Source organism: Schistocerca piceifrons, chromosome 4 (genome assembly GCF_021461385.2).
Source record: "Schistocerca piceifrons isolate TAMUIC-IGC-003096 chromosome 4, iqSchPice1.1, whole genome shotgun sequence".
NCBI lineage: Eukaryota > Metazoa > Arthropoda > Insecta > Orthoptera > Acrididae > Schistocerca > Schistocerca piceifrons.
In genome coordinates this window covers 316,262,704-316,284,248 of record NC_060141.1, presented here as the reverse complement: position 1 = coordinate 316,284,248, position 21,545 = coordinate 316,262,704, and the positions used below count along the sequence as shown (strand labels likewise).

The window sequence follows — 21,545 nt, the reverse complement described above, 5'->3', positions numbered from 1 at the left end:
TGCTGTTCTTTGGTTTTTGTTTTATTATAGACACTCCATGTTTTATCCAGACACTTGATTCCTTATGAGACATTCACACGTACCCACATGCTTATTTTCTGCCACAGACTTTTCAAGTTTAGGTTCATAATTGCTGTGATGATCAAATCTGTTGTCGCGAGTTTCAAGGCAGTAAATAATTCATGTACAATATACTCCCCCCCCCCCCCCCCCCCCCCCACACCCCCCGAACAGTACCTGTTTATGTTAACATATAAAGGCAAAAGCAGGCCAGCCAAGTTGAGCCAAAAACACATGGTCTGTTTTAACAGATGAATTCAAATATTTTTCTCCTGCATAGAATTAGTCACCCAGTAGTGAGAAGACTATTGAAAATTTAATTGCAGGGCTCGTTGGAGAAGAGGAACAATTAAAAAGTAATAATCAGGAAGAGAATATTGCCTTTGATGTCCATTCTAATAAAAATAAAAGAAAGGACCTAATTGTGAATGGATGTCGAAATTTTGCAAGAAGCATGAGAAGGAAGAATTTGCTATGTGTACAATAAAAATGACCACAGAAGATGTGGTACTTTAAAAATAAAATTCAGGTATCAAAACAAAGGCCTTTCAAACCCTGTCCTCTGTTCAAAAGGACAAACCATGAATAAATTTGTTATTTTAATGACAGAGACAGCCGGCCGCGGTGGTCTAGCGGTTCTAGGCGCTCAGTCCGGAACCGCGCGACTGCTACGGTCGCAGGTTCGAATCCTGCCTCGGGCATGGATGTGTGTGATGTCTTTAGGTTAGTTAGGTTTAAGTAGTTCTAAGTTCTAGGGGACTGATGACATCAGAAGTTAAGTCCCATAGTGCTCAGAGCCATTTGACAGAGACAACCCAAAATTAGCACTCTTAGTGAAGCATTAGAAAGTGCCAAACAAAATCCTGTCACTGAATAGGACAAGAGGGGAGTCATTTCATTTATTGGATATGAATGAAATAGAATTCAGAAAAGAAGTGGGCAAGTTAAGAAATATGAAGGACTATGATAGTGCCATGAAAGTTGCCGAGCAAGGAAAATCAGTGAAAATAGTGACAACAGGAAATTTCGCAAGTGAAAACTGTGTTCTCAAGGGTGTAATGTTTGTTGCTTAACTAAGTAAAAATCTGATGTCTTACAAAGACATTATTGAAAAATATTGCATAATTGTTTTTAGTAAATATTCCTTTCACGTCTATAAATATACGACATTTTAAAAGCACAAAATGTGAAAATTAAACCAGGAGTGCAATCACTACTGACAAGTGAAGGATGAGAATGGCACAAACTGTGCTCCACCAAGAGAATGTGTGATGGAGATCCAAATAGTTTAAGTTCAACAGAAACACTGTGTGAAGCTTGTGTGAGAGCTAAGCTATCAAGGGAGCCATTTCCTGCTGTGACAGAAAGAGCAACAAGACCACTTGAAATAATAGATGTTGATATCTGTGGGGAGATCCCCCTAACATTTAGTGGATGCAGATTCTACACGACAGTATTAAATGATTTCATTCATTTTTGTGTAGCAAATCTTGTAAGATGTATGTCAGGGGCTATAGTGTTCATAAGAAAAAGTGTTAGAAAGTGGAAAAATCACTCTGTGTCAAAAAGAAAAGACATGATGATATAGGTGGTGAATACACAAGTCATGAGTTTAAGAATTGTTGTGAAGGAAAAGGAATGTACTATAGTTCTTAAACTAAAAAAGAAAGTAGAGACTAAATCTGACAATGAACAAGGCCAGAGCTATGATTGTGGTCAGCAAACTGACCAGAGAGCTACGGGGAGAAGTAGTGCACACAGCTACACGTTTATTCGATAGCTCAGCTATCAAAGTAAACCTACAGAACAGTGGGAGGCCAGGTCTGTCAAGAATTAAAACTGTTGTATCTTGAGTTTTTGCCAAAAATTTAGACCACTTCTAGAAACTAGTTGAAAGAACACTTCCAGAAACTACACAAGTGCCAAAGGAACTGGAATAGGCATTCATATTCAAATACAGAGATTTGTGAACAGGCAGGATACAGCATTGCGGCCGGCAACGCTTATGTAAGAAAAGTTCCTGGTTCAGTTGTTAGATTGGTTCTGCTGCTACAATGGCAGGTTATCAAGATTTGAGTGAGTTTGAACGTGGTGTTATAGTTGGTGCACGAGTGTTGGGACATAGCATCTCCGAGGTAGTGATAAAGTGGTCATTTTCCCATTTGACCATTTACGAGTGTACCGTGATTATCACGAATCCGGTAAAAAGTCACATCTCTGACATCGATGTGGCCGGAAAAAGATTATACAGGAATGGGACAAACAACTGAAGAATCGTTCAACATGACAGAAGTGCAACCCTTCCACAAATTGCTGCAGATTTCAATTCTGGGCCATTAACAAATGTCAACGTGTGAACCATTCAACGAAACATCATCGATGGGGTGGTTTCGGAGCCGAAGGCCCACCGATGTACCTTTGATCACTGCAAGACACAATGTTTGATGCCTCGTGTGGGCTCGTCAACACCAACATTGAAGTTTTGTTGACTGGAAACACGTTGCCTGGTCGGACAAGTTTCATTTTAAATTATTTCAAGCGAATTGACGGGTATGGGTACGGAGACAACCTAATGAATCAGTGTACCTGAATGTCAGTAGGGGACTATTCAAGCTGGTGGAGGCTCTTTAATCTACATGGATACTCTGCAAATCACATTTAAGTGCCTGGCAGAGGGTTCATCGAACCACCTTAATAATTCTCTATTATTCCAATCTCATATAGCACGTGGAAAGAATGAATACCTGTATCTTCTCGTACGTGCTCTGATTTCCCTTATTTTATTGTGGTGATCATTCCTTCCTGTGTAGGTCAGTGTCAACAAAATATTTTCACATTCAGAGGAGAAAGCTGATGATTGGAAATTCGTGAGAAGATTCCGTCGCAACAAAAAACGCCTTTATAATTGTCCCAATAAGACGCAGTCTTTGGTTAGCCTTCCCCACAACACTTTCTGTGTGTTCCTTCCAATTTAAGTTGTCTGTAATTGTAATACCTAGGTATTTAGTTGAATTTACGGCTTTTAGATTAGACTGATTTATCATGTAACTGAAGTTCAACAAGTTCCTTTTTACACCATTCAGATGTCTTTTCTAAATAGTTTTTCAGTTTTTGATCTTCTGATGACTTTATTAGTCGATAAATGACAGCGTAATCTGCAAACAACCGAAGACGGCTGCTCAGATTGTCTCCCAAATATAAGGAACAGCAAAGGGCCTATAACACTACCTTGGGGAACACCAGAAATCACTTCTGTTTTACTCGATGACTTTCTGTCAGTTACTACGAACTGTGACCTCTCTGACAGAAATCCAGTCACATAACTGAGATGATATTCCATAAGCACACAATTTCACTATGAGCCGCTTGTATGGCACAGTGTCAAAAGCCTTCCGGAAATCCAGAAATACGGAATCGATCTGAAATCCCTTGTCAATGGCACTCAACACTTCATGTGAATAAAAAGCTAGTTGTGTTTCACAGGAATGATGTTTTCTAAACCCATGTTGACTGTGTGTCAGTAGACCGTTTTCTTCGAGGTAATTCATAATGTTTGAACATAGTATATGTTCAAAATCCTACTGGATATTGATGTTTACCATATGGGTCTGTAATTTAGTGGATTACTCCTACTACCTTTCCTGGATATTGGTGTGACCTGTGCAACTTTCCAGTCTTTGGGTACGGATCTTTCGTCGAGCGAACGGTTGCATATGATAAGTGTGGAGCTAATGCATCAGCATACTACGAAAGGAACCTAATTGGTTTTTAGTCTGGACCAGAAGACTTGCTTTTATTAAGTGACTTGAGTTGCTTCACTACTGCGAGGATATTTACTTCTACGTTACTCATGTTGGCAGCTGTTCGTGATTTGGATTCTGAAATTTTGTGAAGGCATTTCGGAAGGCAGTGTTTAGTAACTCTGCTTTGGCAGCAGTCTTCGATAGTATCTCCATTGCTATCGCCCAGAGAAGACATTGATTGTTTCTTGCCGCTAACATACTTCACATACGATCAGAATCTCTTTGGATTTTCTGCCAGGTTTCGAGACAGTTTCATTGTGGAAACTGTGATAAGCATCTCGCATTGAAGTCCGCCCTAAATTTCGAACTTCTGTAAAAGATTGCCAATCTTGGGGATTTTACGTCTGTTTAAATTTGGCGTGTTTGTTTCGTTGTTTCTGCAACAGTGTTCTAACTTGTTTTGTGTACAAAGGAGGATCAGCTCCATCATTTGTTAATTTATTTGGTATAAATCTCTCAATTGCTGCCGATACTATTTCATTGAATTTAAGCCACTTATTAATTTGGAATGAGTGGAGACTGTCACTCAGGAAGGCGTCAAGTGAATTTTTATCTGCTTTTTTGAATAGTATATTTTTGCTTATTTTTCAAGGATTTAGGGATTACAGTAGTCAGTCTCGCTACGACAACCCTGCGTTCACTAATCCCTGAATCAGTTTTGATGCTCGTTATTAACTCGGGATTATTTGTTGTGAAGTGTGTTTCCACAACCCTTTACTATTCGCGTGGGCTCATGAACTAACTGCTCTGAAATAATTTTCATAGAACGTGTTTAGCACAGTTTCAGATGATATTTTATCCATTAACTCTGGAATTAAACATGTATTTTCGCCGGCATATTGATGGTAAATTAGTCACCACCAACTATTATTGTATGAGTCGGGTACGTGTTTGAAATCAAACTCAAGTTTTTTTTAACCTTTCAGCAACTGTATCATCTTTATTGGGAGGTTGGTAAAAGGATCCAATTATTATTTTATTCCGGTTACCAACAATGACCTCTGCCCATACTAACTCACAGGAAGTATCTACTTCAATTTCGCGACAAGTTAAATTACTTCTGACAGCAACAAACGCGCCACCGCCAATCGTGTTTTAGCATATCCTTTCAGAACTCCATAAGGTTCTTCGCAAAAATTGCGGCTGAGCTTATATCCCCTAATGGTTAGGGGCGTGTGCAGTTGGAGAGATACGGAACACCTGGTAAGTCTAGATAAGACTCTGACGGGTGACACGTACGCAAACATCCTGTATGATCAACTGCATCCATTCATGTCCATTTTGGATTCTGACAGGCTTGGACAATTCCAGCAGGAGAATGTGACTCCCCACGTGTCCAGAGTTGCAACAGAGTGGCTTCAGGAACACTAAGTTTAAACCTTTCCACTGGCAATCAAACTCCTCAGGCATGAACATTATTGAACATATCTGGGATGCCTTGCAATGTGCTGTTTAGAAGAGATGTCCACTCTCTCATACTCTTATGGATTTATGGACAACCCTGCAGGATTCATGGTGTAAAGTCCCCTCAGCACTACTTCAGACAGTAGAATCCATGCCACGTCGTGTTGCAACACTTCAGCATGCTTGTGGAGATCTTACACGATATTAGGCAGGTGTACTAGTTTCTTTATCATCTTCCATGTAGATGAAAGAAGTAAATCGTACATTGTTGTTAATTATGTTCTAAATGGTTGCAGACTGTTTGATGCGGAAAGAAGAAAGCAGGTGGAGATGTTGAATTTGAAGAGTGTGACAAAAGAAACTGTACAGAAAAATCTTGTTATTGGTGAAGTATCAAACGATACTACAATCAAGTAAATGAAAATGAAAATAAAGAAACGGGAGAAGTAAGTTAATAAGGCAGAGGATGCAATAAAGAAAGAAAATACAATTTTAGGGATAGATCAAATTTGAAGAAACCTTTAAAATATGATTATGGAACATCATTACTTCAATATGAGAATGTGGTAATGGTCCATATAAAGAAAACGGGATAAAAGTGTGGAAGCTGGCAAATCCAAAGGAGGCAATAGGAAAGAGAGAATGACAAGCAAATGGCCTTTAAAATCAGAGATGGTGGTTGATATAAGGCCAGGCTGGTTGTCAGGTTGTCAATAAGAAGAGATGTGGATTTCAAGGAATTATTCAGGCCAGTAATAGATATCTGTTGATGAAGACTGTTTTTTTTTTTTTTTTTTTTTCTCTGCAGTGGAGAAAAATTTCCGTAGGAGTGTTTGATGTAGTGTTTTTCATGAAGATACCTGAAGAAGACAAAGAAGTTGGAAAAATTGTTTTGAATAAACCTCTGTACATGAACTCCATTTAGATGGAATAAAACTGGAAGATTTCCTAGGTGCTGGACAGATTCAATCAATCAGATCAGCACATATTTAACAAAAGAAATTTGTGTAGCTAAGCATGTTGAGGATCATAATAGCAAAAGAATTGAAGAAAACTGAAAACATACTGAAGAAAAATTTAAGTGTCTGTGATAGAAAATCTAGATGCATACATAGAGATACAAATAGTGAAGACAGAGGATGGAATATTTCTGTATCAAGAACAGCGTGTGGAGGAAATTGGTATAACTGACTGCAAGGTCACAAGACTCCTTTAGTTCCAAAGCGGAATAAAAGCAAAGAAAATCGAGAGGAGGAAATTATTTAATTTCCTTACCTGTTGTATTTGGAAAGTAAAACCAGACATCTGCATAGACTCCAAGCCACCATACAGTGCGTGACAGGGGGCACCCTGTACCTCTGTTAGTAATTTCCTTTCCTGTTCCACTCGCAAATAGAGCGGTATGAGAAACAGTGTCTGTATGCCTCTGCACTGGCCCTAATTTCTCTTATCTTTGTGGTCCTTATGCACAGTGTATGTAGGCGGCAGTAGAATCGTTTGGCAGTCAACTTCAAATGCTGATTCTCTAAACTTTCTCAATAGTGATTCTCAAAAAGGACATTGCTTTCCCTCTAGGGATTACCATTTGGGTTCCTGAAGCATCTCCATAACACTTACATATTTTTTGAACCCACCGCTAAGAAATCTAGCAGCCCGCCTCTGAATTGGACTGCTTCAATCTCTTCCTTCAGTCCCACCTGGTACGGATCCCAAACGCTGGAGCAGCACTTAAGAATAGGTTAGACCAGTGTCTCACACACTCACTCACACTGTCTCCCTTAGAGGTGAATCACTGTTTTCTAAAATCCTTCCAGTAGATCGAAGTCGATCATTCGCCTTCCGTACCCAGTTCTCACGTGCTTGTTCCATTTCATATCACTTTGTAACATTATGCCCAGATATTTAAATGACTTGACTGTGTCAAGCAGAACACCAGTAATACTGTATCCCTACTCATCCACATTAACTTAAGTTTTCCACATTTAGAGCTAGCTGCCATTCACCACACCAACTAAAAATTTTGTCTGTCTTGTATCTTCCTACAGTCACTAAACTTCAACATACAGTACACGACAGCATCGTCAGCAAACATCTGCAGATTGCTGCCCACCCTGCCTGCCAAATCATTTATGTATGTAGAGAACAGCAGCAGTCTTATCACACTTCCCTGGGGCACTCCTGATTATACCCTTGTCTCTGATGAACACAACGGGATTGTTGGAGTGCCTGGGGGGAAATGTGATAGGACCGCTGTTGTCTCTATATACATAAATGATTTGGTAGACAGAGTGGGCAGCAATCTGTGGGAGTTGTTTCATGGAAGACCATCCCCTACCGCTACCCCAAAAAATGCCAAATTCTCAAAAGAACTCTGAGATATCTAAAAGATTCCATGAGTTATGCCCTTTTCTACTATAAGAAAGAAGGTGAAGATGGCACTATTCATCTATATATCTACTGTTGTTTCTGATAATGCCCAAGACTGAAGAGATGGAAAGAGGCGAAATGTATGCATTGTCTAGCATGGTGCTCCCGTTAGTTGGTGTTTCAAGAAGCAGTGTAAAATGGTTAATTCATCAACTGAAGAAAAATACATTTCAGCAACAGAATGCACCAAAGAAATGAAACACACACAGACCCTAGCTCTTATAAGAGCTACCCGGTTTGAGGTTAACTAAAATCTAAAACTTAAGACTAGATTTACTGAAACAAACCAGGTGTGTGGTAATGGATTTGTCGAAGAGCTGGGGGAAATAGTGTGTGCTGCATTTATTTTTTTAATTTAGTAATCAGAATAAGAAGCTGAATGTGAGTTACCTGGTGTGTGTGTGTGTGTGTGTGTGTGTGTGTGTGTGTGTGTGTGTGTGTGTGTGTGTGTGTGTGTGTGTTATACAAAGACAGCAATGCAGCAGCTTATATAGTTTAATCTGTGTTTGTTGTATCTTATAATATTCAAAATAGTGAATACATAGAAGTAAAAACATATCATAATTCACCAATCTTTTCAGTTTTATTCACAATGCCACATTAGTGAAGATTTCTTTTTATGTAATCATAAGTTGCCTCTGATCAAAAATTCAGATTTTCTTTTTTTTCATAACAGCAATGATCTGTTGGCAGCCTGTGCTGAAAGTACAGAAGTAAAAGTATTCGACTTTAAGAGCGACACAGCAACAGAAATGTAAGTATATTCACGGAATTTTGGTGTTCCGTTTTATTAAATTTATGACTACTTTGATCAGTTGAGATTTCTTATTCAGTGCAAACTACAAATTAGGGAGGAGTATTTTAGCTTTAAATGAAGTTAATGATAGATTTTCTAACTGATTAGTTTCTTACAAGAATTCTTCCACAAAGTAATTGTATCTCTTTGGCATAGTTATTTGTAGCTTTTTTTCGGTGAACATAGCTTTATATGCAGCATTTCTTACCATTTAGTTCTCCTGTTTGTATTGGGAAGTATGAACATGTGATTATAATTCAGGGGTAAGAATTGTGAAATCTGTATTTCGTCTACAAATGATGGAAATGATTCTGTATCTAATTTTGAGTTATTTAAAAATGATTTTTGGCTGTGAAAGGAAGAGATTATAAAAATTAAGATGTTTTTAAAATATTCAGAACCATTGTCCCTTGGAGGTGCAATATACATATATAATGGTTCTGTGAGGAGCCGTGTAGTTTATTTAGACTTCCATAAGAACCACACATAAGAACTGGAAATAAGTATGGTATGCTATGTAATATCTTACCTACCCCATCATATTTGTTGACAGATAAGTCAATTATTGTAATGCTGATTCTTGGTACCCATTGGGAATGCTTAAGTATTGTGCCCTGTGTTCAATAAGAACTTGCGATTACCCTGTGGACTGTTCTGTGACATTTGTGTGTTTTCGTATGGATAATTGAACTGATTCCCCCCTCCCCCAGGGTGCTCAAAACTCATTTGTGAGACATATTTTTCTAAGACATGTTGGCATTTCTTCTTTTCTCATGCCGCAATCCCCTCTCCACCCTTTCTTTCCCCCTGTCTATCCCTCCCTCCTCCCTCACCCCCACCCAGTTCGTTCAGAAATCATATTTTGAGCATAGATGTGATAGACATGAAACCCAGAACACTTAACAGTTCAACTGCTATTTCCATACTGCAAGTTTAATCTCTTACTATCCTGCACATGCTTCCCCCAAGAGACTACGGTTAGAACAAGCTCGTGTTACCACCTGCTTGACATAAGAGAGAATGATACAGAGGCTCATCTTAGGCTGGCTCCCATATTGACAATACAACTAGTATCAGGACGTCATTTTCGTTAAATTTTGTCATTGCAACTTCTTTTTTTCCCACTCTAGGGTTTGACCCATTATTTATCTAAATTTTACAGCAGTAGGTCATCTGGAAGGACACTTTCAGTCCAGCACATCTCGTTCGTGTGGGCACGCTTGCATGCACACATGCAGAGAGAGAGAGAGAGAGAGAGAGAGAGAGAGAGAGAGAGAGAAGCAACTCTGTAGCCAGTCTGATGTGGAGAGGTCTTAGTGTACCCCATGATGATGCAGGTATCTACTTACAATGATTGAGCTGTGTGGAGTTGATGCCTGTAATTCCTGGGACTCTAGGGAATGACTACTTGGCTGGATGACTGTAGCTGTGGCTGGGTGCTCGTTTGGGGAAAGCCTTTGATCATAGTGACACCAGAGAAGACGATCACTAATGAAACAGATAAATTTTACAAACAAATGGCTGTACTGACCTGACCTCAGCAGACATAGCTAGTAATTGTGATTCAGAGATTTATAGCCCTTTGACATTGTCGTCTCTGACCACTACATGGAATAATAAGGTAAAAGTGTGAGGAATTTGACCTAAACTGTTTTCTCAATGTCTACTATGACATAGAAAAGATGGCGATAGCCTTACAGTAACAAAACTATTACTCTTTACCGAACAAATTGAGGCCAGTTTTCAAGAAGTAGTAACATTAGAAAATACTAGATAACATCTGTACTTTGCAAACCACCTTATCCTGTGTGAAGGAGAGTATTGTGTGTATCACTACACGCGTACACCCAACCCCCCTTTGCCCTGCCCCCTTTCCTGTTCCAGTCACATACAGTCTAAAGGAAGAAAGATTGTTGGTAATCTTCCATTTGAGCCTGAACCTCACTAATTTAATCCAGAAATAGGTTAAAATGGGAGACATACCAGTCACTATCCCCCATGCATTGTCAGGGGTGAGGGTGGGTGGTGGCTAGAATAGACCCATGGCCGTCTTGCCTGTCTTAAGAGGCAACTAATAGATGTCTTCTTATTTGGTCACATTTTTACCTTGAGAAGTGGACTAAATCGTGCATCTGCTAAACCAGTTGTGGAAAAAGGCGTTCAGTACAGGTGGATGGCTATAGTTGAAATAGGTGCTGCACCTAGCACCATGCCTTATGCCCTTTCCACCATAACACCAGCACCCACTCGTTTTGACTGTGGATGCCTCCCCATATGGCATTGGTGCAGTGTTGCTTTACTGAGCAACCAGTTGCCTGTGCGTCAAAGGCGCTGACACCCCACTGGAAAGATCTCCTTGCAGATAGAAAAGGAAGCGTTAGTGGTTGTCTTTACCATTAGGAAGTTCGATATTGACCTATTCGGGGCTAAGTTTATATTAATTACAGACCACACACCACTGGTTGGCTATTTGGATAGCACGCCATTGTTCCAGAATTGACAGTCAACGATCTGTGCTGAGTGCTTTTCCACAGCTCTTACAATTAAATCATAAAATACAAACCCACTTCACAACATACTGACACTCCAACTCACTAAGCTGCGGGACCCAACCTGGCCTTTGACCCACAGGAAATCTCATGTTTCCACATAGTAGGGTGTTTGTCCCTGGACAACTGGGAAATCCGGGAATTGTTTCATCTGGGAGAAAATAGAGAAACCTGGAAAGTTTCTAGAATTTCAGGGATTTTTCTTTTTTTTCTTTCTTTTCTTTTCTTTTTTTATTTATTTGATTGGTAAGAACTGATACCCTAACAAAGAATTTTATTATACTCTGCTACTGCAGAATATGACTGCAGCAGTAAAACATAAATGAGGGGGGGAACTTCAGTTGCAAAGGAAATGTCATTTAAGACAGCAAAACACAGTGCACACACATGTGTCTGCTAACAAGAAAATGTCAAAGGCTTCAGGACGAAGACTGTACAATACTTCATATCAGTAAACTGCTTCCGATGAGCTGATGTTGCAACTGTGTACATTATGTTCGTTTGAGCAGTTGCCAGTGGGCGCATGCGCTGTTGAGTCACGTATGAGCAGTACCTTCTCCTACTTATGGCTGCTTGAAGTGTGGCTGTTAGTTGTACCAGCAGTAGCAACAAGCAGTCAGATGGTACCTGAGAAATTTTTCTGGTGAGCCCATGTTGCCAGATTTGTGCAGGTGCAGAACAATCTGAGTTGTAATGAGAAGGGGAGTTGTCTCCACGTGGCCTGTGTTTGCATTTAGTGTTTTTGCTGTTACCGCTTCGTTTACAGCTTTCATGACAAATGAAAACAAGAGATTTCTGTGGCTGTGAGCTATTAAGTGAATAAAATAGTCACCTAATTACAGAAGGTTAAAACATGTTTTTAGTTTCAGTTTTTGGGTTTTATTTTGTTTCTGTGTTTTTGGGAGTCGAGCATTAATCTCTTCTGCAGAGACAGTTAATCTATTTGAAACAAAGTATTTCATTCCACACTATTGGCTGGTTTCAATTGTCTGCTGAATTTCAAGTGCATGTTTTCATCTTCTGGCACGCATGGCATTATGCCATAGTAAAGAACTAAACCTGAGATAATATAGCAGTGGTACTCCAAGAAAATTTGCATCCAAAAAACCACACTGAAAAGCTTAGTATCAGGTTGGGGCCTACTTCATTGTGAATCTGGACATGCGTAATTCAGCTTAAAGTGCAATTCGTATTTTAATATGGTTTATAAAATTCCAATGATCTTGGAGTATGCTCTAGTGTTCCATTTCTGTTACGCCATAATGTAAGAGCTCTTCATGCAACATACATGCATACATACATACATATGTACAAACACATGGGCTTCCTACATCATTGTAGCTACACGTGCTGTAGTGCCCGTTTTCTGGCACACTCTGGCAACTGCTGAAACAAAATATTGTGAATGGTGGTTCAAAGCGCATTACTTTAAAAATAAATTTCCTTTTACGCAAGATGAATTAGGTTACCTGTGAGAATGTACAATGAATTTCCTAAATTGCACAGTTTTGACTCTCATTTAAAACTTAACACTTTGAGGACCAGCCACTTAGAATAATTTAGAAACCAGATCAGATCATACATATATGTTATTATTTAAAATTTTACTGGCACATTTGTGTGATGTATCGTAAAGTGTAAAACCTTCAAAAAGACCAATATTATATACGAAAGCTTAGCTTTTCTTGTAGCTACACTATGTGTATTAATTTAAACCATTAACTTTTCCTATCTCTGTGTGTTTGCACGACTTAACAATGATGTTGCTATTGGCTGACTACATCATGTGCTCTGAATATGTGCTATCGTCGGTTGGTGAAATCACAGCATCACCCAACTTAATTAGACTACATTCCATTAACCTCGTTTTGCTTTTGTTGATGTTCATCTTATATCCTCCTTTCAAGACACTGTCCATTCCGTTCAACTGCTCTTCCAAGTCCTTTGCTGTCTCTGACAGAATTACAGTGTCATCGGCGAACCTCAAAGTTTTTATTTCTTCTCCGTGGATTTTAATACCTACTCCGAACTTTTCTTTTGTTTCCTTTACTGCTTGCTCAATATACAGATTGAACAACATTGGGGAGAGGCTACAACCCTGTCTCACTCCCTTCCCAACCACTGCTTCCCTTTCATGCCCCTCGACTCTTATAACTGCTATCTGGTATCTGTACAAATTGTAAATAGCCTTTCGCTCCCTGTATTTTACCCCTGCCACCTTCAGAATTTGAAAGAGAATATTCCAGTCAACATTGTCAAAAGCTTTCTCTAAGTCTACAAATGCTATAAACGTAGGTTTGCCTTTCCTTAATCTACTTTCTAAGATAAATCGTAGGGTTAGTATTGCCTCACATGTTCCAATATTTCTACGGAATCCAAACTGATCTTCCCCGAGGTCGGCTTCTACCAGTTTTTCCATTTGTCTGTAAAGAATTCGCATTTTTATTTTGCAGCTGTGACTTATTAAACTGATAGTGTGGTAATTTTCACATCTGTCAACACCTGATTTCTTTGGGATTGGTATTATTATATTCTTCTTGAAGTTTGAGGGAATTTCACCTGTCTCATACATCTTGCTCACCAGATGGTATAGTTTTGTCAGGACTGGCTCTCCCAAGGCTGTCAGTAGTAATTCGAATTTATATTCTCATAATATGAAAATATCCAGTGTACCTCTTGCTGTACATCAAAAATTTTTCCAATACATTCTTTTCAGCACCGGAAAGTTCTACACTAGTGTATAAAACCTTAACCATTCGAAGCATTTATATGTTTTACGGTTCTGAGGGAAAGTATACTGTCACTTAACATAGAAAAAGTGCATTTTGAACTGGGAAATCTGGGGAAAATGTGGAATTTTTTCCTCGTCCACGTATACACCCTTGACATTCACACACAGAATAAACTGACTTTGTACTGGTTTCTAATTTTCGGCTCCATGTATATCGCTCTCTCTCTCTCTCTCTCTCTCTCTCTGTGTGTGTGTGTGTGTGTGTGTGTGTGTGTGTGTGTGTGTGTGTGTGTGTGTGACAGTCTCTTGTGTTGTGGCAAGTCGTGCACTGCGCATTCCGCAGTTGGGCTGTGTGCTTTTCGAAGAACACCAGTCCACAGATCTGGACCTGGGCATGCCTCTCCCACGGTCTGATGTTCTTACAGGCGTCAAGGCAGATGCTCAGTTATTCGAGCACCCTGGTTCTGTCCATTGAAGGGCTTCCCCGAACCATTCATGGTGACAGCTTTCAAACAATTCTATGCCTCTAACAACATGAAATACCTTTTTGGTTTGCCATTTCACCCATTCCTCTAATTACAAAGCAAAGCATATTATGCGGATGTTCAAGCAGCAAACGTCTCTATCATGGGAGACAACTGCAAACTTCTCAGTCTCCTGGTCCCACAGTCCCAGGAACCACAGCTCCCAGTTCGTCATACCAGTCAGTGGGCCAATGTGATGGAATACCAACCATGCCACCAGTTCACTCTCCCATGCATCATCGAGGACACTTTTGACCCTACATGCCCCTTACAGGTGTGGTATCAAAGCATGATGATACTGAAAGCCTGCTGGAGGGTATGGAACTTGATCCATCCACTAGACAGCACTGCTGCACCTATAAACGCTAGTGTTGCTCTGTGCCACAGTACCATGCCAATCTTGCTGGACAGCAAGTGCTCTTGGTCATGCTATAAAGCTAGTTGTGCTGTGACAAAGCTGTGCCATCTCCATTGTTAGTTTTCCTCTTGTTGTTTGTTTTCTTCATATTTGGCACTTCACTATTTGACCTCATGCTGTTCAATCCAGTCTTTATGGGTTTTCTTAAGTTGTAATTGACTTCTTACAAATCTTTGTCACAGTAAAAAGTAAAGAGAAAAGTTCATCAAAAATCTGACCAAGACCTAAGAATCAAAATACAACCCAGATAGCTCAGCATGTTCTTTGTCTGGTTGTGAAGGAAACATTGTTTGTCCAATCACTTGCTGCATCTCGCAGACTGAGAGAAAGAGGAAAAGAAAGTGTATTTCAGTGGGACATGAACAGGTTCAGAACTCACAAGTAGGAACTTTAAATCTGAGTACACTAAAAGCACTTTGCCTGAGTTTACAGGAGACATGGAAAACCACCAACACAACTGGGCTAAGAGACGGTGCACTCAACAGGAAAGATCACCTTGGTGGTGACAGGTTATGGTACCTAAGTGTTGTATGATGTTACTCATAAGTAACATGTGCCTCTTGCCTATTCCATTCCATTCCATTCACTGTCAACTAGGATAAAGTTACATTCACTGTCAACTAGGATAAAGTTACATTCACTGTCAACTAGGATAAAGTTACATTCACTGTCAACTAGGATAAAGTTACATTCACTGTCAACTAGGATAAAGTTACATTCACTGTCAACTAGGATAAAGTTACATTCACTGTCGACTAGGATAAAGTTACATTCACTGTCGACTAGGATAAAGTTACATTCACTGTCGACTAGGATAAAGTTACATTCACTGTCGACTAGGATAAAGTTACATTCACTGTCGACTAGGATAAAGTTACATTCACTGTCGACTAGGATAAAGTTACATTCACTGTCGACTAGGATAAAGTTACATTCACTGTCGACTAGGATAAAGTTACATTCACTGTCGACTAGGATAAAGTTACATTCACTGTCGACTAGGATAAAGTTACATTCACTGTCGACTAGGATAAAGTTACATTCACTGTCGACTAGGATAAAGTTACATTCACTGTCGACTAGGATAAAGTTACATTCACTGTCGACTAGGATAAAGTTACATTCACTGTCGACTAGGATAAAGTTTCATTCACTGTCGACTAGGATAAAGTTTCATTCACTGTCGACTAGGATAAAGTTTCATTCACTGTCGACTAGGATAAAGTTTCATTCACTGTCGACTAGGATAAAGTTTCATTCACTGTCGACTAGGATAAAGTTTCATTCACTGTCGACTAGGATAAAGTTTCATTCACTGTCGACTAGGATAAAGTTTCATTCACTGTCGACTAGGATAAAGTTTCATTCACTGTCAACTAGGATAAAGTTTCATTCACTGTCAACTAGGATAAAGTTTCATTCACTGTCAACTAGGATAAAGTTTCATTCACTGTCAACTAGGATAAAGTTTCATTCACTGTCAACTAGGATAAAGTTTCATTCACTGTCAACTAGGATAAAGTTTCATTCACTGTCAACTAGGATAAAGTTTCATTCACTGTCAACTAGGATAAAGTTTCATTCACTGTCAACTAGGATAAAGTTTCATTCACTGTCAACTAGGATAAAGTTTCATTCACTGTCAACTAGGATAAAGTTACATTCACTGTCAACTAGGATAAAGTTACATTCACTGTCAACTAGGATAAAGTTACCAGTACGGATGTCACCTATAGCTCACTGAATATCACTGTATGATTGGTTTTTTCCCATATCATCATCTATTTAATGAAGAGGATTTTGTAAGACCTCATTAAGCAACTCTCTGCCATTTGTACTTTATTGGAATTTTAATACGCACATTGTGCTTTGAGGTTGTAGCACGAAATGCCACAGAGGTCATAGGATCTGAAGAAATCTGCCTTCCAGAGGTCAATCAATACATTTTGAAGAAGTTACAGAGCCATTCATGGCCATTGATATCACCTGCTGCCCCTGCTGATAGTACTGTGTTGATAAATTTTTCACTAGGTAGATAACCTGAAAGAGAGCATTCGGAATAGGTACTTCAGAGTGAACTGGACACATTACTACCAATTAGCTAGATTTGATCACAAACACAATCTGACATGATTAATCATTGTTGTTGTTGTGGTCTTCATCTCCCAGCACCTACTGCAACCTAAATCCTTCTGAATATACTAAGTGTATTCATCTCTTGGTCTCCCTCTACGATTTTGACCTTCCATGCTGCCCTCCAGTACTAAATTGGTGATCCCTTGATGCCTCAGAACATGTCCTACCAACCGTTCCCTTCTTCTACTCAAGTTGTGCCACGAATTTCTCTTCTCCCCAATTCTATTCAGTACCTCGTCATTAGTTATGTGATACACCCATCTAATCTTCAGCACTCTTCTGTATCACCACATTTCGAAAGCTTCTATTCTCTTCTTGTCTAAGCTATTTATCGTCCATGTTTCACTTCCATAGATGGCTACACTCCATACAAATACTTTCAGAAACGACTTCGTGACACTTAACTCTATACTCTATATTAACGAACTTCTCTTCTTCAGAAACTCTTTCCTTGCCATTGCTAGTCTACATTTTATATCCTCCCTACTTCGACCATCATCAGTTATTTTGCTCCCCAAATAGCAAAACTCATTTACTACTTTAAGTGTCTCATTTCCTAATCTAATTCCCTCAGCATTACCAGACTTAATTCGACTACATTCCATTAACCTCGTTTTGCTTTTGTTGATGTTCATCTTATATCCTCCTTTCAAGACACTGTCCATTCTGTTCAGCTGCTCTTCCAGGTCCTTTGCTGTCTGACAGAATTACAATGTCATTGGCGAACCTCAAAATTTTTATTTATTCTCCATGGATTTTAATTCCTACTCCAAATTTTTCTTTTCTCTCCTTTACTGCTTGCTCAATATACAGATTGAATAACATCGGGGATAGGCTACAACCCTCCCTTACTCCCTTCTCAACCACTGCTTCCCTTTCATCCCCCTCAACTCTTATAACTGCCATCTGGTTTCTGTACAAATGGTAAATAGCCTTTCGCTCTCTATATTTTACCCCTGCCACCTTAAGAATTTGAAAAAGAGTATTCCAGTCAACATTGTCAAAAGCTTTCTCTAAGTCTACAAATACTATAAACGTAGGTTTGCCTTTCCTTAATCCATCTCCTAAAATACGTTGTAGGGTCAGTATTGCCTCACGTGTTCCAATATTTCTATGTAATCCAAACTGATCTTCCTCGAGGTCAGCTTCTACCAGTTTTTCCAATTGTCTGTAAAGAATTCGTGTTAGTATTTTGCAGCTGTGACTTACTAAACTGATAGTTCGGTAATTTTCACATCTTTCAACACCTTGCTTTCTTTGGAATTGGAATTATTATATTCTTCTTAAAGTCTGAGGGTATTTCATCTGTCTCATACATCTTGCCCTGTAGATGGTAGTTTTGTGAGGGCTGACGCTCCCAAGGCTATCAGTAGTTTTAATGGAATGTTGTCTACTGCTGGGGCCTTCTTTTGACTTAGGTCTTTCAGTGCTCTGTCACACTCTTCACTCGGTATTATATCTCCCATTTCATCTTCATCTATATCCTCTTCCATTTCCATAATATTGTCCTCAAGTACATCGCCCTTGTATAGACCCTCTATATACTCCTTCCACCTTTCTGCGTTCCCTTCTTTGGTTACAACTGGGTTTCCATCTGAGCTCTTTATATCCGTACAAGTGGTTCTCTTTTCTCCAAAGGTCTCTTTAATTTTCCTGTAGGCGGTATCTATCTTACCCCTAGTGATACATGCCTCTACATCCTTACATTTGTCCTCGAGCCATCCCTGCTTAGCCATTTTGCGCTTCCTGTTGATCTCATTTTTGAGACATTAGTATTCCTTTCTTCCTGCTTCATTTACTGCATTTTTATATTTTCTCCTTTCATCAATTAAATTAAATATGTCTCTCTACCTACTTCATCCTCTGCTGCCTTCACTATTTCATCTCTCAAAGCTACCCATTTTTCTTCTACTGTGTTTCTTTCCCCCATTCTTGTTAATTGTTCCCTAATGCTCTGCTTGAAACTCTGTACAACCTCTGGTTTAGTCAGTTTATCCAGGTCCCATCTCCTTAAATTCCCACCTTTTTGCAGTTTCTCCAGTTTTAATCCAAAGTTCATATTAGATTGTGGTCAGAGTCCACATCTGTCCCTGGAAATGTCTTACAATTTAAAACCTGGTTCCTGAATCTCTGTCTTGCCATTATATAACTGTCTGAGACCTATCTCAGGCTTCTTCCATAAATACAAGCTTCTTGCATGGTTCTTGAACCAAGTGTTAGCTTTGATAGTTGACATATAAACTTGTACTACTGTGGTAGGCATGGGCTTCGTATTTCTTGGCCACAATAATGCGTTCACTATGCTGTTTGTAGTAGCTTACCCGCATTCCTACTTTTTTATTAATTATTAAACCTACTCCTCCATTACCCCTATTTGATTTTGTATTTATAACTCTGTATTCACCTGACAAGAAGTCTTGTTCTTCCTGCCACCAAACTTCACTAATTCCCACTATATTTAACTTTAACCTATCCATTTCCCTTTTTAAATTTTCTAACCTACCTGCCCGATTAAGGGATCTGACATTCCTCGCTCCAATCCATAGAATGCCAGTTTTCTTTCTCCTGATAACGACGTCCTCCTGAGCAGTCCCCACCCGGAAATCCAAATCGGGGACTATTTTACCTCCGGAATTTTTTACCCAAGAGGACGCAATCATCATTTAACCATACAGTAAAGCTGCATGCCCTCGGGAAAAATTATGGCTGTAGTTTCCCATTGCTTTCGGCCATTCGCAGTACCAGCACAGCAAGACCATTTTGGTTAGTGTTAAAAGGCCAGGTCAGTCAATCATTCAGGTTGTTGCCCCTGCAACTACTGAAAAAGACTGCTGCCCCTCTTCAGGAAACACAGATTTGTCTGGCCTCTCAACAGATACCCCTCCATTGTGGTTGCACCTACAGTATGGCTATCTGTATCGCTGAGGCACGCAAGCCTCCCCACCAACGGTAAGGTCCATGGTTCATTGGGGGGTGTTATTCATGCCACTAATACAGTGTATCAAAAGACAACAGAAATCTGTAAGAGGCTACCTCATTCCCAGTGGAGTGACTTGTTACTGTGCAATCGGGGGTAATTGACAAATTGAAAGTTTGAAAGTTAGTCTGTATCACCAGAAGGGAACACTCCAGCCCTTAGGTCCATGACAGTTAGGGCTTGGAAGAGAATGGTTTAAATGTTCCTTTCTCCATAGTCAATATTAAGTCTAATTGACACAGTGAGGATAATGTTGAAGATTATTTTGAATGACTATATGATTTACTGATCGATCAACTCCCTAGCTTCAGCTCTGCCATTAAAGTGGATGCTTCAGAGACTACTGGAGTGAGTAGTGAAGAAAGGCTTTACTTTTCCCAGATGAAGCTGTGTGTCTATTTTAAACACGCGTGTTGTAATTTTAATGATCCACAACTAAGTTTTAATGACACAGTTCACAATTTTAATCACTGTAAATTACATTAGTCTTGTATTTGGTGGAAGTTCACATGGCTACTCCACACCTGTAGAATCTTAAATTAAAATTACAAGGAGACACAATGAATGTCTGGTAATTACCTTTAGGAGGAGAGAATCTGTAAATTCTGGTGTTATAGATGTGTTGGAGAATTTCTTTGCATTATAGTGACACTGTTTGGCTGCCATTTATAGTTAGGCAAAAACTGAAGCTTGAGGTTCTTTTTTCAGCTCACTCGGATAGCTGTGGTTGGACATGCAAATCAGTTACATATCACTGCTCCCATTTCAACTTTGTCTCCCCTCATCCTCTTGGCCTGGCGTCTGAGTGATGTGCCTTCTTTCTTACTGCCTGTTCCATATCCCTCTCGTTGCCAGCGTTTCCCCCCCCCCCCCCCCCCTCCCCCCCTCCTCCTCCATATCTAGGTTCAGTTGATAATCACACTTCTCATTTGGTCCACAAATTTTGTTTAATATATATTAAGACTTAATTTGTATTTCAGCTATTCTGATGACCGTCACAAGGACTTTGTTCGTGGTATTGCATGGCATCAAAGGGACACATCATTTTACACCTGTGGATGGGATAAGCAGGTATTTCACCATATTCCAAGTGAAGCTTCAGCAGAAATGGAAGTAAACGAAGTTGGTGGAGATCGTGCCCTTTCTTAGGAAAGCTTTTCCTCCTCGAAAATTAATGTTATTAATTTTGAAGAATTTTTTAAAAATAAAGGATTTCTCTCAACTGGTAAATATTTTGGTTTTAATTTCTTGTGTGTCTCTTGCAGTTGCTTAATGTATTGTCTTGGGGCCTGGTTAGTAAGGACTTAATAATTTGTCCTTTCCCACTAAACATCCTTCTGCAGTAGAAACATTAATTCATCGACACACAAACTGAAACCACCCATCACGAGAATCGAACTTAATTGCATCATGTGAAACAATCTGAAAGAGAAAAACATAGTTAATGATGCAAAGAGAATGAGTAAGAAGAGAATATGTTAGTGACCTTGGCAAACAGTATGTTTCGATGGCCAAGCAGTGGACAAAAAATAACAAGGAATGGACAAGGCTAAACTGATCTTCACTTATTGCTGTTACTTGAACCTATCTAGAGAAGACTAATGCTGAAAACAGTAGTAGCCAAAAGATGTCGATCATTTGTACATAACCATGAAAGTTTGCATTACTTTTTCTTTGTTTCTTGTAATAGACAGCCAGCTAGTGTAAATCATGTTACCTA

General features: G+C 39.4%; 1 protein-coding gene across 1 annotated transcript in view; it reads left to right on the top strand.

Annotated features, from left to right (window-relative positions):
* LOC124795465 (methylosome protein 50-like) overlaps positions 1–21,055 on the top strand; it is a 47,288-nt gene extending 26,233 nt beyond the window's left edge. Inside the window, exons 6-7 of the mRNA XM_047259493.1 lie at positions 8,371–8,448; positions 20,806–21,055. Of these exons, the coding sequence (XP_047115449.1) occupies positions 8,371–8,448; positions 20,806–20,974 (247 nt within the window). The 3' untranslated portion in view covers positions 20,975–21,055. The remainder of the gene's footprint in view (positions 1–8,370; positions 8,449–20,805) is intronic.
* The last annotated feature ends 490 nt before the right edge of the window (positions 21,056–21,545 follow it).